The 18,162-nt window shown below is 50.5% G+C and overlaps 1 protein-coding gene across 2 annotated transcripts in view; it reads left to right on the top strand.

Moving 5' to 3' along the window:
* Positions 1 to 18,162, top strand: part of RAB28 (RAB28, member RAS oncogene family) — a 158,385-nt gene that overhangs the window by 29,821 nt on the left and 110,402 nt on the right. For both annotated transcript variants that reach the window (XM_073648580.1, XM_073648588.1), the window contains exon 3: positions 3,403 to 3,491. In XM_073648580.1, the coding sequence (XP_073504681.1) occupies positions 3,403 to 3,491 (89 nt within the window). The remainder of the gene's footprint in view (positions 1 to 3,402; positions 3,492 to 18,162) is intronic.

Genomic DNA, 18,162 nt, shown 5'->3' with positions numbered 1-18,162 from the left:
CTCTAAACCCCAGAGAAAAGCCCCTGGCAGTGGACGCTTTCATGATTCCCTGGGAGTTTCCTTTGGCGTATGCATTCCCTTCCATGATCCTGCTTCCGTCAGTCATAAGGAAAATCAGGGCAGACAAAGCCAGAATAATCCTCATATGCCCCTTTTGGTCTGGTTTCCCATCCTCCAGCCTCAAATCTCCATTTAACGGTATGGAATTTGAAAGGGCACTGTTAACCAGCATAGGGTTTTCCACAAATTTAGTAAACACTCTCCTATGTAGCAGAAAGCCCGTTACCACCTGCATCTATGCTAGAACTTGGAGGAAGTTCCTGTCCTTTTCAGACTACAAACCAGAGGATGGGGTCCCTATTGGGAAGATACTAGAGTTTCTACAGCGGGGTTTAGAACAGGGCCTAACCACTAGTACATTAAAAGTACAAGTTTCGGCTTTAGGAGCCTTATTTTCTTTTGATATAGCGGCTAATTATTGGGTAGCATGATTTATAAAAGCCTCTTTCTGGTGTCGACCTATTATTAAATCCAGATCCTCTCCCTGGGATTTAAACCTGGTCTTAAATGCCTTGACTAACCCTTCCTTCGAGCCCCTAGATTCAGCCTCCCATAAAATTATTCTTCTTAAGACCGCCCTGTTAGTTGCCCTGACTTCGGCCAGAAGAGTAAGTGACATACAGGCTTTTTCTATATCCCCACCGTTTACTCGAATTCTGGATGATAGAATTGTACTAAGGCCTGACCCAGCCTTTCTTCCAAAAGTAGTCTCATGATTTCATAGGACTCAAGAGGTAAATCTTCCAACTTTTTGTTTTCCCCCTAAAAATCAGAAAGAGGAGGTCTCACAGAGTTTTAGGAAAGATAGTTCCCTATTTATATGCCATCAGGGGGCTAGGAAAGGTTGTAAAGCTTCAAAATCTACAATTGCGAGGTGGATTAGAGAGGCCATCACCCTCGCCTACTCTTCGGGAGATAAGGAAGTACCGGAGGGGTTGAGGGCACACGCCTCCAGAGCAGTAGCAACTTCCTGGGCCGAGAAGATGGGGGTTTCCATCGAAGACATATGTAAGGCTGCCACCTGGTCGGTCTTCTCCCTCGACCTTCTATAGGCATTATAGGTTAGATTTGGGTGATTCCTCTGATCTCGCCTTTGGGAGAAGGGTGCTTCAGGCTGTGGTCCCTCCCTAATCTCCTTCGTCTCTGTTATTCTCTCGTGGTGCTGTCATGGGAGTACGAATAAAGCCTTAGTTACTTACCGGTAACAGGATTTTTCGGAGCCCATGACAGCACCTTTATATTCCCTCCCTACCCTGGTGTTTTGCACCCCCGTAAGGTTATTTTCCTTTTTTGCACGCTCGGGGTAAGTTAGTTAAAGTTATTGGCTTAAAATGAATTTGTGTTTTTTGTCTTTTTGTAATTAACCTTGGCGGTCCTCTCATGCTCTGTTAACCGAGGCGAGAGAGAGGTGCCGCCCTTTTTAACCTGTAGGTTTCCTGTCCTTGATGGGCGGATCCTTTCTCTCGTGGTGCTGTCATGGGCTCCGAAAAATCCCGTTACCGGTTAGTAACTAAGGCTTTTTTGTTTTTGCAGCTCCGCAGGGTCAGCAGTCTCTGCTTGACTTTTTCACTTTGCACGGCTGCTTTTTGCTCTATAGTGTTCATACCTCCATTTTTTAGGTTTGGGCAGCTGACATTTTCTCCTCGTAGTCTGTGACTTTTGTATTCCTAGTGATCTGCTGGAATATCTCAATAATCATTACCTCTCTGCAGCAGCATCTGAGATTGTGCAGTTCTTTTTCTTCTATAGGCTGCTCTGTCCTATAATTACTCACCCCAGCTGACATGGCTGCAGAGGTGACAACAGTGTGGGACCACTGCGGCCAATCATTAGGCTTAGCACTGCTATACTGTCATGGTCGTTGAGCCGAGTGATTGGCTGCAGTGGTCATGTGCTTTAGTTGTGACGTTGCCGCTGAAGCCTTGTGAACAAAGGCCGGGGACAGAGGCAAAGAAGCAGTCCTAGAGAGGCAGGCGGGAAGTATGGCTGACAAAGGAGTAGACCTATAGGAAAAACAAAATATTGAAATTGAAGAAAAACTTTCTTAATATTGAACTCCATGAATTCCCTGGCTTCCTCTTTGGCTGTCCTGGGCTTTCTTCTTATTTACGGTATATCTTCTAAGCATTTCTACACTGATATTAAGAAGGACTGTCCTCTGTCCAGTCAATGTCAGATGTACTGGGTGTCATTTTCTGGGATAAATAATAATAATAAAAAAAAAAGTAGTCGGTATCATACGATGTAAGATGTATATTTACCCATGTATTATATTAAACCACAGAATACGTTTATAAATATTTATTGTGTGTTGATATTTATTATCACACACACGCATTTTTATTCCTCTGCTCCCCTCTTTCTCCCCCTGCCCCCCAACAAAAAAAGAAAATAATAATGGCGTCCTGTACCAGGAGCACAGGAGGGTCCCACAACGATTTACAGCATGGATGCGGCAGATGCTGAAGGCCATAATTGTGCCCGATGTTTAGCCCAGATCCTATAAATATTTGGTAGACCTCACCGTGCCGGCAGTGTGCTCTGCGGGACGCTGCGCCGGCTGTGTAGTCTGGGTGCAGTCACTGTGCACATTTTATAGCTCCGCTCGCCGGACACTGAATACGGGGGCTGCAGAGAGAGATCTGTTCGCTTCACAGACAAAATACCTCCAGGAAGCTGCGGGCATCGGCAGCAGAAAGGTCTCACTGTGCAGGAGATATTTTAAGCCCTCCGTGCTAGAAGTGGGCAGGCGCGTGTTTTCACTTACATTTTGGCCATGCAGCACTTAAATTTTGGGTTAACCAAAGAACCTAGCATAATTTTACGAGTTTACTGACTGAATTTCAGGGTGGCGTTATACAAATAATCCAATGTTGCCCTGTCCACAATCACCACTTCTCTGCTGCTTCTCTTCCATTTCTTTGCTGGAATAGTTTGTGTGATTTTTACATTCCTCCTTCGTGTCACGTGTATGTAACACCGGGGCTCGTTATGTGTATATTATACATATCTAGGTGTAGAGACACATGTAGCAGTGCCAACAACGTCATTAGATTAGTTCACGATGGATGGTGCCCCCCATTCAGGACCCTCGGCCCATCTGTGTATTACATGGACTGGTCCTTTTTGGAATGGCTGCCATGTAATTCTCCATCCCGCTGCAGAGGCCGATCGTCACAAGACTGCTTGGAATTTTTTTCTCCCCCCCCACCACTTTGGCTTTGGAAACTGCTGCACACAAACACAATCCACCATATGTCCCAGATCAAAATAAAAGAAATCAATAAAAATGTATTAATTTGTTACTTTGCTTTATCTAACATTTTGTTTTATTTTTTTTAGGAAACCTAAATGTTACCCTTCAAGTATGGGACATTGGAGGACAAACGATAGGTGGCAAAATGCTGGATAAATACATTTCTGGAACCCAGGTATTGTAGTGCGGAGTGCCTGCTTTATCCTGCATTATGCTGCAGTCAGTGTAGTACATCAAAGCAGAGCTGTAATCATAGTGATGCACACTGATTGTCCTTACCATAGGATCCATCTTCTCAGACCTCCATCCAACAATTCTTTCTCTATACATCAGTTGTTTTCTTTATTTTCCTTCTATTTTATTTTTACTTTATTTTATTTCTATATTTGTTTTATATTTCCATTTAATATTACTCTTTAGTTCTGTGTTTTGTTTTTTTGCTTTTTATTTCTCAAATCCATTTCTTCAATATCTCTCTCCATCCATTCTTTATCTCGCCACAAGTTCTCTTCCTCTCATTCGTCACACTTTTTTATCTCCATCTTCTTTGCTTGCACGCGCTCTCTCCTTCTCCACGCTCCTTCTCCTCGCGTTCTCGCTCTCTCCTTCTCCGCACTCCTTCTCGCGCTCTCGCTCTCTCCTTCTCCGCACTCCTTCTCCTCGCACTCTCGCTCTCTCCTTCTCCGCGCTCCTTCTCCGCGCTCTCTCCTTCTCCGCGCTCCTTCTCCTCGCTCTCTCCTTCTCCGCGCTCCTTCTCCTCGCTCTCTCCTTCTCCGCGCTCCTTCTCCTCGCTCTCTCCTTCTCCGCGCTCCTTCTCCTCTCGCTCTCTCCTTCTCCTCTCGCTCTCTCCTTCTCCGCGCTCCTTCTCCTCTCGCTCTCTCCTTCTCTGCGCTCCTTCTCCTCTCGCTCTCTCCTTCTCCGTGCTCCTTCTCCTCGCTCTCTCCTTCTCCGCGCTCCTTCTCCTCGCTCTCTCCTTCTCCGCGCTCCTCCTCGCTCTCTCCTTCTCCGCGCTCCTCCTCGCTCTCTCCTTCTCCGCGCTCCTCCTCGCTCTCTCCTTCTCCACGCTCCTCCTCGCTCTCTCCTTCTCCGCGCTCCTCCTCGCTCTCTCCTTCTCCGCGCTCCTCCTCGCTCTCTCCTTCTCCGCGCTCCTCCTCGCTCTCTCCCTCTCCGCGCTCCTTCTCTTCGCGCTCTCGCTCTCTCCTCGCGCTCTCGCTCTCTCCTCGCGCTCTCTCCTCGCGCTCTCTCCTCGCGCTCTCTCCTCACGCTCGCGCTCTCTCCTCGCGCTCTCGCTCTCTCCTCGCGCTCTCGCTCTCTCCTCGCGCTCTCGCTCTCTCCTCGCGCTCTCGCTCTCTCCTCGCGCTCTCGCTCTCTCCTCGCGCTCTCGCTCTCTCCTCGCGCTCTCGCTCTCTCCTCGCGCTCTCGCTCTCTCCTCGCGCTCTCGCTCTCTCCTCGCGCTCTCGCTCTCTCCTTCTCGCTCTCGCTCTCTCCTTCTCGCTCTCGCTCTCTCCTCGCGCTCTCTCCTTCTCGCTCTCGCTCTCTCCTTCTCGCTCTCGCTCTCTCCTTCTCGCTCTCGCTCTCTCCTTCTCGCTCTCGCTCTCTCCTTCTCGCTCTCGCTCTCTCCTTCTCGCTCTCGCTCTCTCCTTCTCGCTCTCGCTCTCTCCTTCTCGCTCTCGCTCTCTCGCTCTCTCGCTCTCGCTCTCTCCTTCTCGCTCTCGCTCTCTCGCTCTCGCTCTCTCGCTCTCGCTCTCTCCTTCTCGCTCTCTCCTTCTCGCTCTCGCTCTCTCCTTCTCGCTCTCTCCTTCTCGCTCTCTCCTTCTCGCTCTCTCCTTCTCGCTCTCTCCTTCTCGCTCTCTCCTTCTCGCTCTCTCCTTCTCGCTCTCTCCTTCTCGCTCTCTCCTTCTCGCTCTCGCTCTCTCCTCTCGCTCTCTCCTTCTCGCTCTCTCCTTCTCGCTCTCTCCTTCTCGCTCTCTCCTTCTCGCTCTCTCCTTCTCGCTCTCTCCTTCTCGCTCTCTCCTTCTCGCTCTCTCCTTCTCGCTCTCTCCTTCTCGCTCTCTCCTTCTCGCTCTCTCCTTCTCGCTCTCTCCTTCTCGCTCTCTCCTTCTCGCTCTCGCTCTCTCCTTCTCGCTCTCTCCTCTCGCTCTCGCTCTCTCCTTCTCGCTCTCGCTCTCTCCTTCTCGCTCTCTCCTTCTCGCTCTCGCTCTCTCCTTCTCGCTCTCGCTCTCTCCTTCTCGCTCTCTCCTTCTCGCTCTCTCCTTCTCGCTCTCGCTCTCTCCTTCTCGCTCTCTCCTTCTCGCTCTCGCTCTCTCCTTCTCGCTCTCTCGCTCTCTCCTTCTCGCTCTCTCGCTCTCTCCTTCTCGCTCTCTCGCTCTCTCCTTCTCGCTCTCTCGCTCTCTCCTTCTCGCTCTCTCGCTCTCTCCTTCTCGCTCTCTCGCTCTCTCCTTCTCGCTCTCTCCTTCTCGCTCTCTCGCTCTCTCCTTCTCGCTCTCTCGCTCTCTCCTTCTCGCTCTCGCTCTCTCCTTCTCGCTCTCGCTCTCTCCTTCTCGCTCTCTCGCTCTCTCCTTCTCGCTCTCTCGCTCTCGCTCTCTCCTTCTCGCTCTCGCTCTCTCCTTCTCGCTCTCGCTCTCTCCTTCTCGCTCTCGCTCTCTCCTTCTCGCTCTCGCTCTCTCCTTCTCGCTCTCGCTCTCTCCTTCTCGCTCTCTCCTTCTCGCTCTCTCCTTCTCGCTCTCGCTCTCTCCTTCTCGCTCTCGCTCTCTCCTTCTCGCTCTCGCTCTCTCCTTCTCGCTCTCGCTCTCTCCTTCTCGCTCTCGCTCTCTCCTTCTCGCTCTCGCTCTCTCCTTCTCGCTCTCGCTCTCTCCTTCTCGCTCTCGCTCTCTCCTTCTCGCTCTCGCTCTCTCCTTCTCGCTCTCGCTCTCTCCTTCTCGCTCTCGCTCTCTCGCTCTCTCCTTCTCGCTCTCTCCTTCTCGCTCTCTCCTTCTCGCTCTCTCCTTCTCGCTCTCTCCTTCTCGCTCTCTCCTTCTCGCTCTCTCCTTCTCGCTCTCTCCTTCTCGCTCTCTCCTTCTCGCTCTCTCCTTCTCCTTCTCGCTCTCGCTCTCTCCTTCTCGCTCTCGCTCTCTCCTTCTCGCTCTCGCTCTCTCCTTCTCGCTCTCTCCTTCTCGCTCTCTCCTTCTCGCTCTCGCTCTCTCCTTCTCGCTCTCTCCTTCTCGCTCTCGCTCTCTCCTTCTCGCTCTCGCTCTCTCCTTCTCGCTCTCGCTCTCTCCTTCTCGCTCTCGCTCTCTCGCTCTCTCCTTCTCGCTCTCTCCTTCTCGCTCTCTCCTTCTCGCTCTCTCCTTCTCGCTCTCTCCTTCTCGCTCTCTCCTTCTCGCTCTCTCCTTCTCGCTCTCTCCTTCTCGCTCTCTCCTTCTCGCTCTCTCCTTCTCCTTCTCGCTCTCGCTCTCTCCTTCTCGCTCTCGCTCTCTCCTTCTCGCTCTCGCTCTCTCCTTCTCGCTCTCTCCTTCTCGCTCTCTCCTTCTCGCTCTCGCTCTCTCCTTCTCGCTCTCTCCTTCTCGCTCTCGCTCTCTCCTTCTCGCTCTCGCTCTCTCCTTCTCGCTCTCGCTCTCTCCTTCTCGCTCTCGCTCTCTCCTTCTCGCTCTCTCGCTCTCTCCTTCTCGCTCTCTCGCTCTCTCCTTCTCGCTCTCTCGCTCTCTCCTTCTCGCTCTCTCGCTCTCTCCTTCTCGCTCTCTCGCTCTCTCCTTCTCGCTCTCTCCTTCTCGCTCTCTCGCTCTCTCCTTCTCGCTCTCTCGCTCTCTCCTTCTCGCTCTCGCTCTCTCCTTCTCGCTCTCTCGCTCTCGCTCTCTCCTTCTCGCTCTCGCTCTCTCCTTCTCGCTCTCGCTCTCTCCTTCTCGCTCTCTCGCTCTCTCCTTCTCGCTCTCTCGCTCTCTCCTTCTCGCTCTCTCGCTCTCTCCTTCTCGCTCTCTCGCTCTCTCCTTCTCGCTCTCTCGCTCTCTCCTTCTCGCTCTCGCTCTCTCCTTCTCGCTCTCGCTCTCTCCTTCTCGCTCTCGCTCTCTCCTTCTCGCTCTCTCCTTCTCGCTCTCGCTCTCTCCTTCTCGCTCTCTCCTTCTCGCTCTCGCTCTCTCCTTCTCGCTCTCGCTCTCTCCTTCTCGCTCTCGCTCTCTCCTTCTCGCTCTCGCTCTCTCCTTCTCGCTCTCGCTCTCGCTCTCTCCTCTCGCTCTCGCTCTCTCCTCTCGCTCTCGCTCTCTCCTTCTCGCTCTCTCCTTCTCGCTCTCTCCTTCTCGCTCTCTCCTTCTCGCTCTCTCCTTCTCGCTCTCTCCTTCTCGCTCTCTCCTTCTCGCTCTCTCCTTCTCGCTCTCTCCTTCTCGCTCTCTCCTTCTCGCTCTCTCCTTCTCGCTCTCGCTCTCTCCTTCTCGCTCTCTCCTTCTCGCTCTCGCTCTCTCCTTCTCGCTCTCTCCTTCTCGCTCTCGCTCTCTCCTTCTCGCTCTCGCTCTCTCCTTCTCGCTCTCGCTCTCTCCTTCTCGCTCTCGCTCTCTCCTTCTCGCTCTCGCTCTCTCCTTCTCGCTCTCTCCTTCTCGCTCTCGCTCTCTCCTTCTCGCTCTCTCCTTCTCGCTCTCGCTCTCTCCTTCTCGCTCTCGCTCTCTCCTTCTCGCTCTCGCTCTCTCCTTCTCGCTCTCGCTCTCTCCTTCTCGCTCTCGCTCTCTCCTTCTCGCTCTCGCTCTCTCCTTCTCGCTCTCTCCTTCTCGCTCTCTCCTTCTCGCTCTCGCTCTCTCCTTCTCGCTCTCTCCTTCTCGCTCTCGCTCTCTCCTTCTCGCTCTCGCTCTCTCCTTCTCGCTCTCGCTCTCTCCTTCTCGCTCTCTCGCTCTCTCCTTCTCGCTCTCTCGCTCTCTCCTTCTCGCTCTCTCGCTCTCTCCTTCTCGCTCTCTCGCTCTCGCTCTCTCCTTCTCGCTCTCGCTCTCTCCTTCTCGCTCTCGCTCTCTCCTTCTCGCTCTCGCTCTCTCCTTCTCGCTCTCTCCTTCTCGCTCTCGCTCTCTCCTTCTCGCTCTCTCCTTCTCGCTCTCGCTCTCCCCTTCTCGCTCTCTCCTTCTCGCTCTCGCTCTCTCCTTCTCGCTCTCGCTCTCTCCTTCTCGCTCTCGCTCTCTCCTTCTCGCTCTCGCTCTCTCCTTCTCGCTCTCTCGCTCTCTCCTTCTCGCTCTCTCGCTCTCTCCTTCTCGCTCTCTCGCTCTCTCCTTCTCGCTCTCTCGCTCTCGCTCTCTCCTTCTCGCTCTCGCTCTCTCCTTCTCGCTCTCGCTCTCTCCTTCTCGCTCTCGCTCTCTCCTTCTCGCTCTCTCCTTCTCGCTCTCTCCTTCTCGCTCTCTCCTTCTCGCTCTCTCCTTCTCGCTCTCTCCTTCTCGCTCTCTCCTTCTCGCTCTCTCCTTCTCGCTCTCTCCTTCTCGCTCTCGCTCTCTCCTTCTCGCTCTCGCTCTCTCCTTCTCCTTCTCGCTCTCTCCTTCTCGCTCTCGCTCTCTCCTTCTCGCTCTCTCCTTCTCGCTCTCGCTCTCTCCTTCTCGCTCTCGCTCTCTCCTTCTCGCTCTCGCTCTCTCCTTCTCGCTCTCGCTCTCTCCTTCTCGCTCTCGCTCTCTCCTTCTCGCTCTCGCTCTCTCCTTCTCGCTCTCGCTCTCTCCTTCTCGCTCTCTCCTTCTCGCTCTCGCTCTCTCCTTCTCGCTCTCGCTCTCTCCTTCTCGCTCTCGCTCTCTCCTTCTCGCTCTCGCTCTCTCCTTCTCGCTCTCGCTCTCGCCTTCTCGCTCTCGCCTTCTCGCTCTCTCCTTCTCGCTCTCGCCTTCTCGCTCTCTCCTTCTCGCTCTCTCCTTCTCGCTCTCTCCTTCTCGCTCTCTCCTTCTCGCTCTCTCCTTCTCGCTCTCTCCTTCTCGCTCTCTCCTTCTCGCTCTCTCCTTCTCGCTCTCTCCTTCTCGCTCTCTCCTTCTCGCTCTCTCCTTCTCGCTCTCTCCTTCTCGCTCTCTCCTTCTCGCTCTCTCCTTCTCGCTCTCTCCTTCTCGCTCTCTCCTTCTCGCTCTCTCCTTCTCGCTCTCTCCTTCTCGCTCTCTCCTTCTCGCTCTCGCTCTCTCCTTCTCGCTCTCGCTCTCTCCTTCTCGCTCTCGCTCTCGCTCTCTCCTTCTCGCTCTCGCTCTCTCCTTCTCGCTCTCGCTCTCTCCTTCTCGCTCTCGCTCTCTCCTTCTCGCTCTCGCTCTCTCCTTCTCGCTCTCGCTCTCTCCTTCTCGCTCTCGCTCTCTCCTTCTCGCTCTCGCTCTCTCCTTCTCGCTCTCGCTCTCTCCTTCTCGCTCTCGCTCTCTCCTTCTCGCTCTCTCCTTCTCGCTCTCGCTCTCGCTCTCTCCTTCTCGCTCTCGCTCTCGCTCTCTCCTTCTCGCTCTCGCTCTCGCTCTCGCTCTCTCCTTCTCGCTCTCGCTCTCTCCTTCTCGCTCTCTCCTTCTCGCTCTCGCTCTCTCCTTCTCGCTCTCTCCTTCTCGCTCTCGCTCTCTCCTTCTCGCTCTCTCCTTCTCGCTCTCGCTCTCTCCTTCTCGCTCTCTCCTTCTCGCTCTCGCTCTCGCTCTCTCCTTCTCGCTCTCGCTCTCTCCTTCTCGCTCTCGCTCTCTCCTTCTCGCTCTCGCTCTCTCCTTCTCGCTCTCGCTCTCTCCTTCTCGCTCTCGCTCTCTCCTTCTCGCTCTCGCTCTCTCCTTCTCGCTCTCGCTCTCTCCTTCTCGCTCTCGCTCTCTCCTTCTCGCTCTCGCCTTCTCGCTCTCGCTCTCTCCTTCTCGCTCTCGCCTTCTCGCTCTCGCTCTCTCCTTCTCGCTCTCTCCTTCTCGCTCTCTCCTTCTCGCTCTCGCTCTCTCCTTCTCGCTCTCTCCTTCTCGCTCTCTCCTTCTCGCTCTCGCTCTCTCCTTCTCGCTCTCGCTCTCTCCTTCTCGCTCTCTCCTTCTCGCTCTCGCTCTCTCCTTCTCGCTCTCGCTCTCTCCTTCTCGCTCTCGCTCTCTCCTTCTCGCTCTCGCTCTCTCCTTCTCGCTCTCGCTCTCGCCTTCTCGCTCTCGCTCTCTCCTTCTCGCTCTCGCTCTCTCCTTCTCGCTCTCTCCTTCTCGCTCTCGCCTTCTCGCTCTCGCCTTCTCGCTCTCGCCTTCTCGCTCTCTCCTTCTCGCTCTCGCCTTCTCGCTCTCGCCTTCTCGCTCTCTCCTTCTCGTTCTCGCTCTCTCCTTCTCGCTCTCTCCTTCTCGCTCTCGCTCTCTCCTTCTCGCTCTCTCCTTCTCGCTCTCTCCTTCTCGCTCTCGCTCTCTCCTTCTCGCTCTCTCCTTCTCGCTCTCTCCTTCTCGCTCTCTCCTTCTCGCTCTCTCCTTCTCGCTCTCTCCTTCTCGCTCTCTCCTTCTCGCTCTCTCCTTCTCGCTCTCTCCTTCTCGCTCTCTCCTTCTCGCTCTCGCTCTCTCCTTCTCGCTCTCGCTCTCTCCTTCTCGCTCTCGCTCTCGCTCTCTCCTTCTCGCTCTCGCTCTCTCCTTCTCGCTCTCGCTCTCTCCTTCTCGCTCTCGCTCTCTCCTTCTCGCTCTCGCTCTCTCCTTCTCGCTCTCGCTCTCTCCTTCTCGCTCTCGCTCTCTCCTTCTCGCTCTCGCTCTCTCCTTCTCGCTCTCGCTCTCGCTCTCTCCTTCTCGCTCTCTCCTTCTCGCTCTCTCCTTCTCGCTCTCTCCTTCTCGCTCTCGCTCTCTCCTTCTCGCTCTCTCCTTCTCGCTCTCGCTCTCTCCTTCTCGCTCTCTCCTTCTCGCTCTCGCTCTCTCCTTCTCGCTCTCTCCTTCTCGCTCTCGCTCTCTCCTTCTCGCTCTCTCCTTCTCGCTCTCGCTCTCTCCTTCTCGCTCTCGCTCTCTCCTTCTCGCTCTCGCTCTCTCCTTCTCGCTCTCGCTCTCTCCTTCTCGCTCTCGCTCTCTCCTTCTCGCTCTCGCTCTCGCCTTCTCGCTCTCGCTCTCGCCTTCTCGCTCTCGCTCTCGCCTTCTCGCTCTCGCTCTCTCCTTCTCGCTCTCTCCTTCTCGCTCTCGCTCTCTCCTTCTCGCTCTCTCCTTCTCGCTCTCGCCTTCTCGCTCTCTCCTTCTCGCTCTCTCCTTCTCGCTCTCGCTCTCTCCTTCTCGCTCTCGCTCTCTCCTTCTCGCTCTCGCTCTCGCTCTCTCCTTCTCGCTCTCGCTCTCGCTCTCTCCTTCTCGCTCTCGCTCTCTCCTTCTCGCTCTCGCTCTCTCCTTCTCGCTCTCTCCTTCTCGCTCTCTCCTTCTCGCTCTCTCCTTCTCGCTCTCGCTCTCTCCTTCTCGCTCTCTCCTTCTCGCTCTCTCCTTCTCGCTCTCGCTCTCTCCTTCTCGCTCTCTCCTTCTCGCTCTCGCTCTCTCCTTCTCGCTCTCTCCTTCTCGCTCTCGCTCTCTCCTTCTCGCTCTCGCTCTCTCCTTCTCGCTCTCGCTCTCTCCTTCTCGCTCTCGCTCTCTCCTTCTCGCTCTCGCTCTCTCCTTCTCGCTCTCGCTCTCTCCTTCTCGCTCTCGCTCTCGCCTTCTCGCTCTCGCCTTCTCGCTCTCGCTCTCTCCTTCTCGCTCTCTCCTTCTCGCTCTCTCCTTCTCGCTCTCTCCTTCTCGCTCTCGCCTTCTCGCTCTCTCCTTCTCGCTCTCTCCTTCTCGCTCTCTCCTTCTCGCTCTCTCCTTCTCGCTCTCGCTCTCTCCTTCTCGCTCTCGCTCTCTCCTTCTCGCTCTCGCTCTCTCCTTCTCGCTCTCGCTCTCGCTCTCTCCTTCTCGCTCTCGCTCTCTCCTTCTCGCTCTCGCTCTCTCCTTCTCGCTCTCGCTCTCTCCTTCTCGCTCTCCCTCTCTCCTTCTCGCTCTCGCTCTCTCCTTCTCGCTCTCGCTCTCTCCTTCTCGCTCTCGCTCTCTCCTTCTCGCTCTCGCTCTCTCCTTCTCGCTCTCTCTCTCTCCTTCTCGCTCTCGCTCTCTCCTTCTCGCTCTCGCTCTCTCCTTCTCGCTCTCTCCTTCTCGCTCTCGCTCTCTCCTTCTCGCTCTCTCCTTCTCGCTCTCGCTCTCTCCTTCTCGCTCTCTCCTTCTCGCTCTCGCTCTCTCCTTCTCGCTCTCTCCTTCTCGCTCTCGCTCTCTCCTTCTCGCTCTCGCTCTCTCCTTCTCGCTCTCGCTCTCTCCTTCTCGCTCTCGCTCTCTCCTTCTCGCTCTCGCTCTCTCCTTCTCGCTCTCGCTCTCTCCTTCTCGCTCTCGCTCTCGCTCTCTCCTTCTCGCTCTCGCTCTCTCCTTCTCGCTCTCGCTCTCTCCTTCTCGCTCTCGCTCTCTCCTTCTCGCTCTCGCTCTCTCCTTCTCGCTCTCGCTCTCGCTCTCTCCTTCTCGCTCTCGCTCTCTCCTTCTCGCTCTCGCTCTCTCCTTCTCGCTCTCGCTCTCTCCTTCTCGCTCTCGCTCTCTCCTTCTCGCTCTCGCTCTCTCCTTCTCGCTCTCGCTCTCTCCTTCTCGCTCTCGCTCTCTCCTTCTCGCTCTCGCTCTCTCCTTCTCGCTCTCTCCTTCTCCACACTTTTTCTCGCGCTTTCTATTTGCTTCTCCACACACATTCCCCTCGCGCGCTCTCCTTCCCCTCGCGTGCTCTCTCTCTTTGATTTTCCATCTTTCTCACCATCACATCCTCTTTTTATTTTTCGTTCCCATTTTCTTTCTTTTTTCTTTCTTATTTCTATCCTTTTCTGCCTCTTAGTAGTTTCTTCTTTTTCCCTGATGTCTATAGCATCCTTATTTTGTCATTTCCCATTTCATGTCTCTCTCCTTGCTCTCTCAGTACAGTCTCGATATAACTGGACGTTTTTCGTTCTTTTCTTTAAGGTGAAACTTTTGTAAAATGTCGTCTATTAAGAATTCTGTAAGAGACTGCCCAATAAACGTACTTTAACGACCCCCACATTAATGGAAGCACTCACTCTCCTCCACTTAGCTTAGTTTTACAACAACATCTTTACAAAAGAGATATTAATTGCACATTAGTCTTTTATTCTTTCTAGACTAGTTTTTTTTTTTTGGGGGGGGGGGGATTCTTGTAAAATGTCTTACAGAGGAAAAGAAGCATAAAATGCACCAGCCAGGATGTTGCATGCCTGAGCGCTTCTACTTTATTGCAAATCCAATGTACGCTGCTAAGTAAGACTCCCATTTTAAGGAGCAATAAGGTTTAATATTAATATAATTTGGATTTATGTACAGATGCAGTAAAGCTGTCTTGACCCGGCTTTCCAGTTCAGCACTGCGATCGGCCCTGTTTGTAGATCCCCAGCTGTTACGGAGAGACGGCTTCTCATTTCCAGGCATTGTGGCTTGGGTCAGATGTGAAAATCACAGTAATTAGTGGAGGATTTTTTGGGAAATCAACACCACAGGTACAATTTTCAGCGCACATGTCCCCTGGAGAGAGAAAGTGGGAGAAAAATAAGTGAAATAAGTAAAAGAGGAAATTAACAATGATCCTACACCCTGCGAGTAATCATAAACCACTAGGATGCCGCGGACGGAGTCGTAAAAGAGCGACTCTACAGATACAAATTAAAAGTCCGATTATTCCTTTTTAACCAGTGTTTCTAGTCTTTTATTACCATGTATTTTTAGTGTAAATGAATCAATTTGCCACTATGTCCTTCATAAGGTAATATATCGCATATATCTTTATGTAGCTTGGTATTGGCTGTAACATTACATTATTCTGGCTTCTAAAAATTCTTGAAATCCTAGGATGCGACAGAATTCTAGAAAAGAAGTGAAGAGAACTTGTTATGGGACTGCTGGGGGTTTTATCCACTTATATATATTTCTGATAATTTTTCTACTTTTCTATAAATGTTTTTTTCCTACTTTTATTAAGGTATCAGCCCAACGAATCCCCTAATATATATTCTGACAATGTTACCATATTTTAGTTGTTCTTTTCTAATTGAAATTGGGCTGTGATTTATTGGTAACCGCCTCGGACTTGTATGGGGGACAGAAACTCATATCGCAGTTACTGATGATGACTAGACAGTGTCTGTCACACTTTAGCCGGCTTAATAAAGGGCAGGTATTGCCATGGCAGATGGGGGGCTTACTGAAGGCCCCCATTGCCACCATCTTTCTACCACCATGAAACCTTGGCCTTCATAAGAAATTGTTATTTTTGCTATATTCTGTAACACTGAAGTATTGCAGTATATAGAAGAAATCAAGATTCAGACTAAACAAGTAAATAAATAGTATTAAAAAAAAATAAACATTAACAAAATAATGAAAACATAAAAGTTTGAATCCCCATCTCTTCCCAATCTGAAAATGCTGAAATATATAAAGAAAAAATAAAAAGCCTATTTGGTATTGTTACATCCGTAAAAGTGTGATATTCTAAAAGTATAAAATTAATGACCTCGTGCATTAAATGGCATAAAGGATAAAAATAATCCAGGAGAAGCCAGAATTTTTTTTATTTTTATTTATTCATTCTGCTCCTTTTTTATATTGCATTTTTAAAAACGACATGTTTTGTATAGTTTTTTTTATTTTTAATTTTGCATCTAATTCATAGATAATTGCAGATTTTGATGAGAATTATTATGTGTTTGTTGTAGATTTTAATTTTCCCTTTGAATCTGTGACAATATTTCCAAAGAACGTGGATGGGATTTTTTTTTAAACTACTAATATATTTTGCTGTTGATTTTTCACTTCCCAAATCTGAAGAGAACATGTTTCCTTCCTGTGCTGCCTGTATGGATCGTGCAGCTTAGGGGTATTTTTTTTTTTTGTGCTTTATGACATTTCCAATAAATATCTGCTGTAATTATCAGAAATCTGTCCATAGACTATAAGTTTATGCCGTCTGTTGAATTATATTAGTCCTGTAGTTGGATGAGGAGAGGAAAGGGTATTTTCTGGCTAAATTTACATCGCCCTAGATGGAACAAAAAAGTCTAATAATCATTTCTTATTTTAATCGTAAAGAGACCTTCCAGGTTCCAGTTTAACTCCAGGTATATTTTACACCGATTATTTGAGCTTGTGGTGTAAATGTAAATTACTGGAGATATAGAGCAGAATTTGTGCTTTACAGACTCTTTTCTATTAGTTTGAATCCTATGGACTTTGTGTGTCCATGTATTTCATTAGTGGCCATTAATTTTATTTGATTCACCATCCATTCAATACTATATTTCCCTTTTAATATCCGGTAAACGAGCAGTTTATGGCATTTTTCCCCAATAAAGTATGCAAATCTGATTTGGCTAGGTGAAGGAAGGAGAAACATTACCCCTTAGATCCCAGTCTTAAGCCTCTCACCTAGCCAAATCAGATCTCATACTTTGCGCTGATGAGCGGCAATGCCCCCGAAACACCATGTCCGAAAATTGAGATTCTGGTTTGGCTTTTATCCTAAGTCCTATGCCAAGGATTGTTAAACAGTCAATATTGACTTTTAGGATCGCTGCTTCCAATAGATGGCGCTAGAGTTTTAGTCCTTTTCCTCTCTGAAGAGGCAATTTTGCATATTTAATTTTCCCAGAACAGCATGTATGGCCTAGAAGTCTCCTCACTCTGACATGCCAGGCCTGGCTTGTCACTCTCCACAACGTTGCCCCAATAAAGAAAACTGGAAGCCTGGCCCAACACAACCACCTTTTAAAGGATTATTCCCATCTTCTAAAGCGGCGGCTTGCTGCTAGGGTCAGAGATTGATCTTGAGAAAGGAGGAACAGTCACAACACTGACTTAGTGCTAATTCTGCTTGGTAAATGATTGTGGAGGGAATTGTAGCACAGCCCTATTCACTTGAGTGTCGCTGTGTTTCAGATTGTTGTATAGAAAGTAGAGGGGTGCCAATGTGTTAAAGGGGTATTCCCATCTCCAGGATCCTATCCCAATATGTAGTGATCAATCAACACAATAATAGAGCTCCCAATGGTGTCTCCATTAAAATGAGGCATAAATAAATGGTTAAAATTACAATTTTATTAGAGATAAATATAAAATATACATAAAATTAAGCAAAGGTATCCAAATGTAGCAATCAAATAACAAGGCATATGATCAAATAATTTTTTAGTATAAAGTATTTTCTAGTCATCCCTAAATGAATTAAAGTGCCAATAGGTATGAATAAGTACGATAGGAAATACATTTTTTTGCAAAGTGCTTGTGCCTAAATGTCCATACTCCAAATGTAATAGCAGCAGTTTCAATCAAAGTGCAAAGTGCTGTAGTGTTTCAACAGATAAATACGATGCAAGTGCCTGTATTATATTTATATTGAATATATACGATCAGTTAATCAGGATATTGCACATAGGGAGAAAGAAAGTAAGTTTATCAAGAGTTAGGCATAATGCCACTTACATGCTGTAATTGGAGAGCCTTGCTATCCGGCCACCACACGGTGTATTAATTAATCCCAACATGTAGTAGCAGCAGCAGCAGCAATAGTAGTCTCCAATTAGAAATGTAGTATAGTTTTTCTGATTTTCTATGCCTCTTTCCTCATGTGCAGGCATTGCAGGACCTGAGGTATCCATGCTCACAACCACTGATATAGTGAGCTGGCGAGTTGCTAGTGATCATAACCATGGATACCTAAGGTCCTGCAATTCCTGCACATGAGGAAAGACATAAAAATGTAGTATAGTTCTCCTTATTCGCTAATTGGAGGTATTTGATATTATTATTATTATTATTGCACCTACTACATATTGGGATAGGATCTTAGAGATGGGAATACCCCTTTTATGACAGTGGTCTCTTTAGTCTCCTAATCGGGGTTGGGCCCCCATCAATAACACTTCAAGGATGCCCATCAACAGCATTTTGTTATATACCGTATATTTTGGACTATAAGACACACCGGACCATAAGACGCACGCCAAGTTTAGAGGAAGAAAATAGGTTAAAAATTTTTTTTTTTTCCTGTCATCAGGATTAGGCATGTCAGGGGTCACAGGTGCATCTTACAGTCCGAATGTAGCTTACTAGGCGGGGGCAGCCGTGAAGCGGGGTCACAGTAGGTAGGAGCAGGGTCACATTTACATTATTTGACAGCAGGAGTGGGGCGATGCTGCGGGCCCTGGGCTGGGAAGAGGGGGTGTCCCGGCGGGGCGAGGCAGGAGCGGAGTCCCCGCTGGGCACATTGATCTCCCCGTGGCCTTGAGTAAAATGGTGTGGAGGCGGTGCATGTGCAGATTGACTCGCCATTGAACCGAGATCTAAATCTGCGCAGGTGCCAACACCATTTTCTTGCAGAACACCGTGAGGTCAATGTGCGTAGCGGCGACCCTGCTCCTGCCTCGCACTGCGGGGACACCCCCTCCTCCCAGCCCAGGGCCCGCAGCATCACCCCATTCCTGCCGCCACCAGCTTCCTGCAGTGGCGACCCTGCTCCTGCCTCCTGTGACCGCCGCCACCGCTTGGTAAGCTACATTCAGACTGTAAAACGCACCCCCATTTTCCTCCCACATTTGGGGGGGGGGAAAAAGTGCGTCTTAAAGTCCGAAAAAAACGGTATGTCAATAGTTGCTGACCAGGTGGATTTTCCTGGGCTTAAAATGACTCTATCAGCAGGTTTTGCTATGTAATCTGAGAGCAGCATGGAGTTAGGGCTGAGATCCTGATTCCAACAATGTGTCACTTACTGGGTTGCTTGCTGTCCTTTTGATACAAATATTGTTTTATTTCTGAATGCTGAGCTGTGTATAACCCCACCCCACCACTGATTAGCAGCTTTCTGTCAATGTACAATTAGTGGTGGGAGCGGGCTTATACTGAACAGGAGGACTACATGGCACAAGACATCTAGTCCTGTAGTGATGATCTCCACAGCCCAGTAAGTGACAT

This window comes from Phyllobates terribilis, unplaced genomic scaffold, assembly GCF_046119375.1.
Source record: "Phyllobates terribilis strain yellow unplaced genomic scaffold, ASM4611937v1 Scaffold_1__5_contigs__length_1240528914, whole genome shotgun sequence".
Taxonomy (NCBI): Eukaryota; Metazoa; Chordata; class Amphibia; order Anura; family Dendrobatidae; genus Phyllobates; species Phyllobates terribilis.
This window is presented reverse-complemented; position numbering and strand designations above follow the sequence as displayed.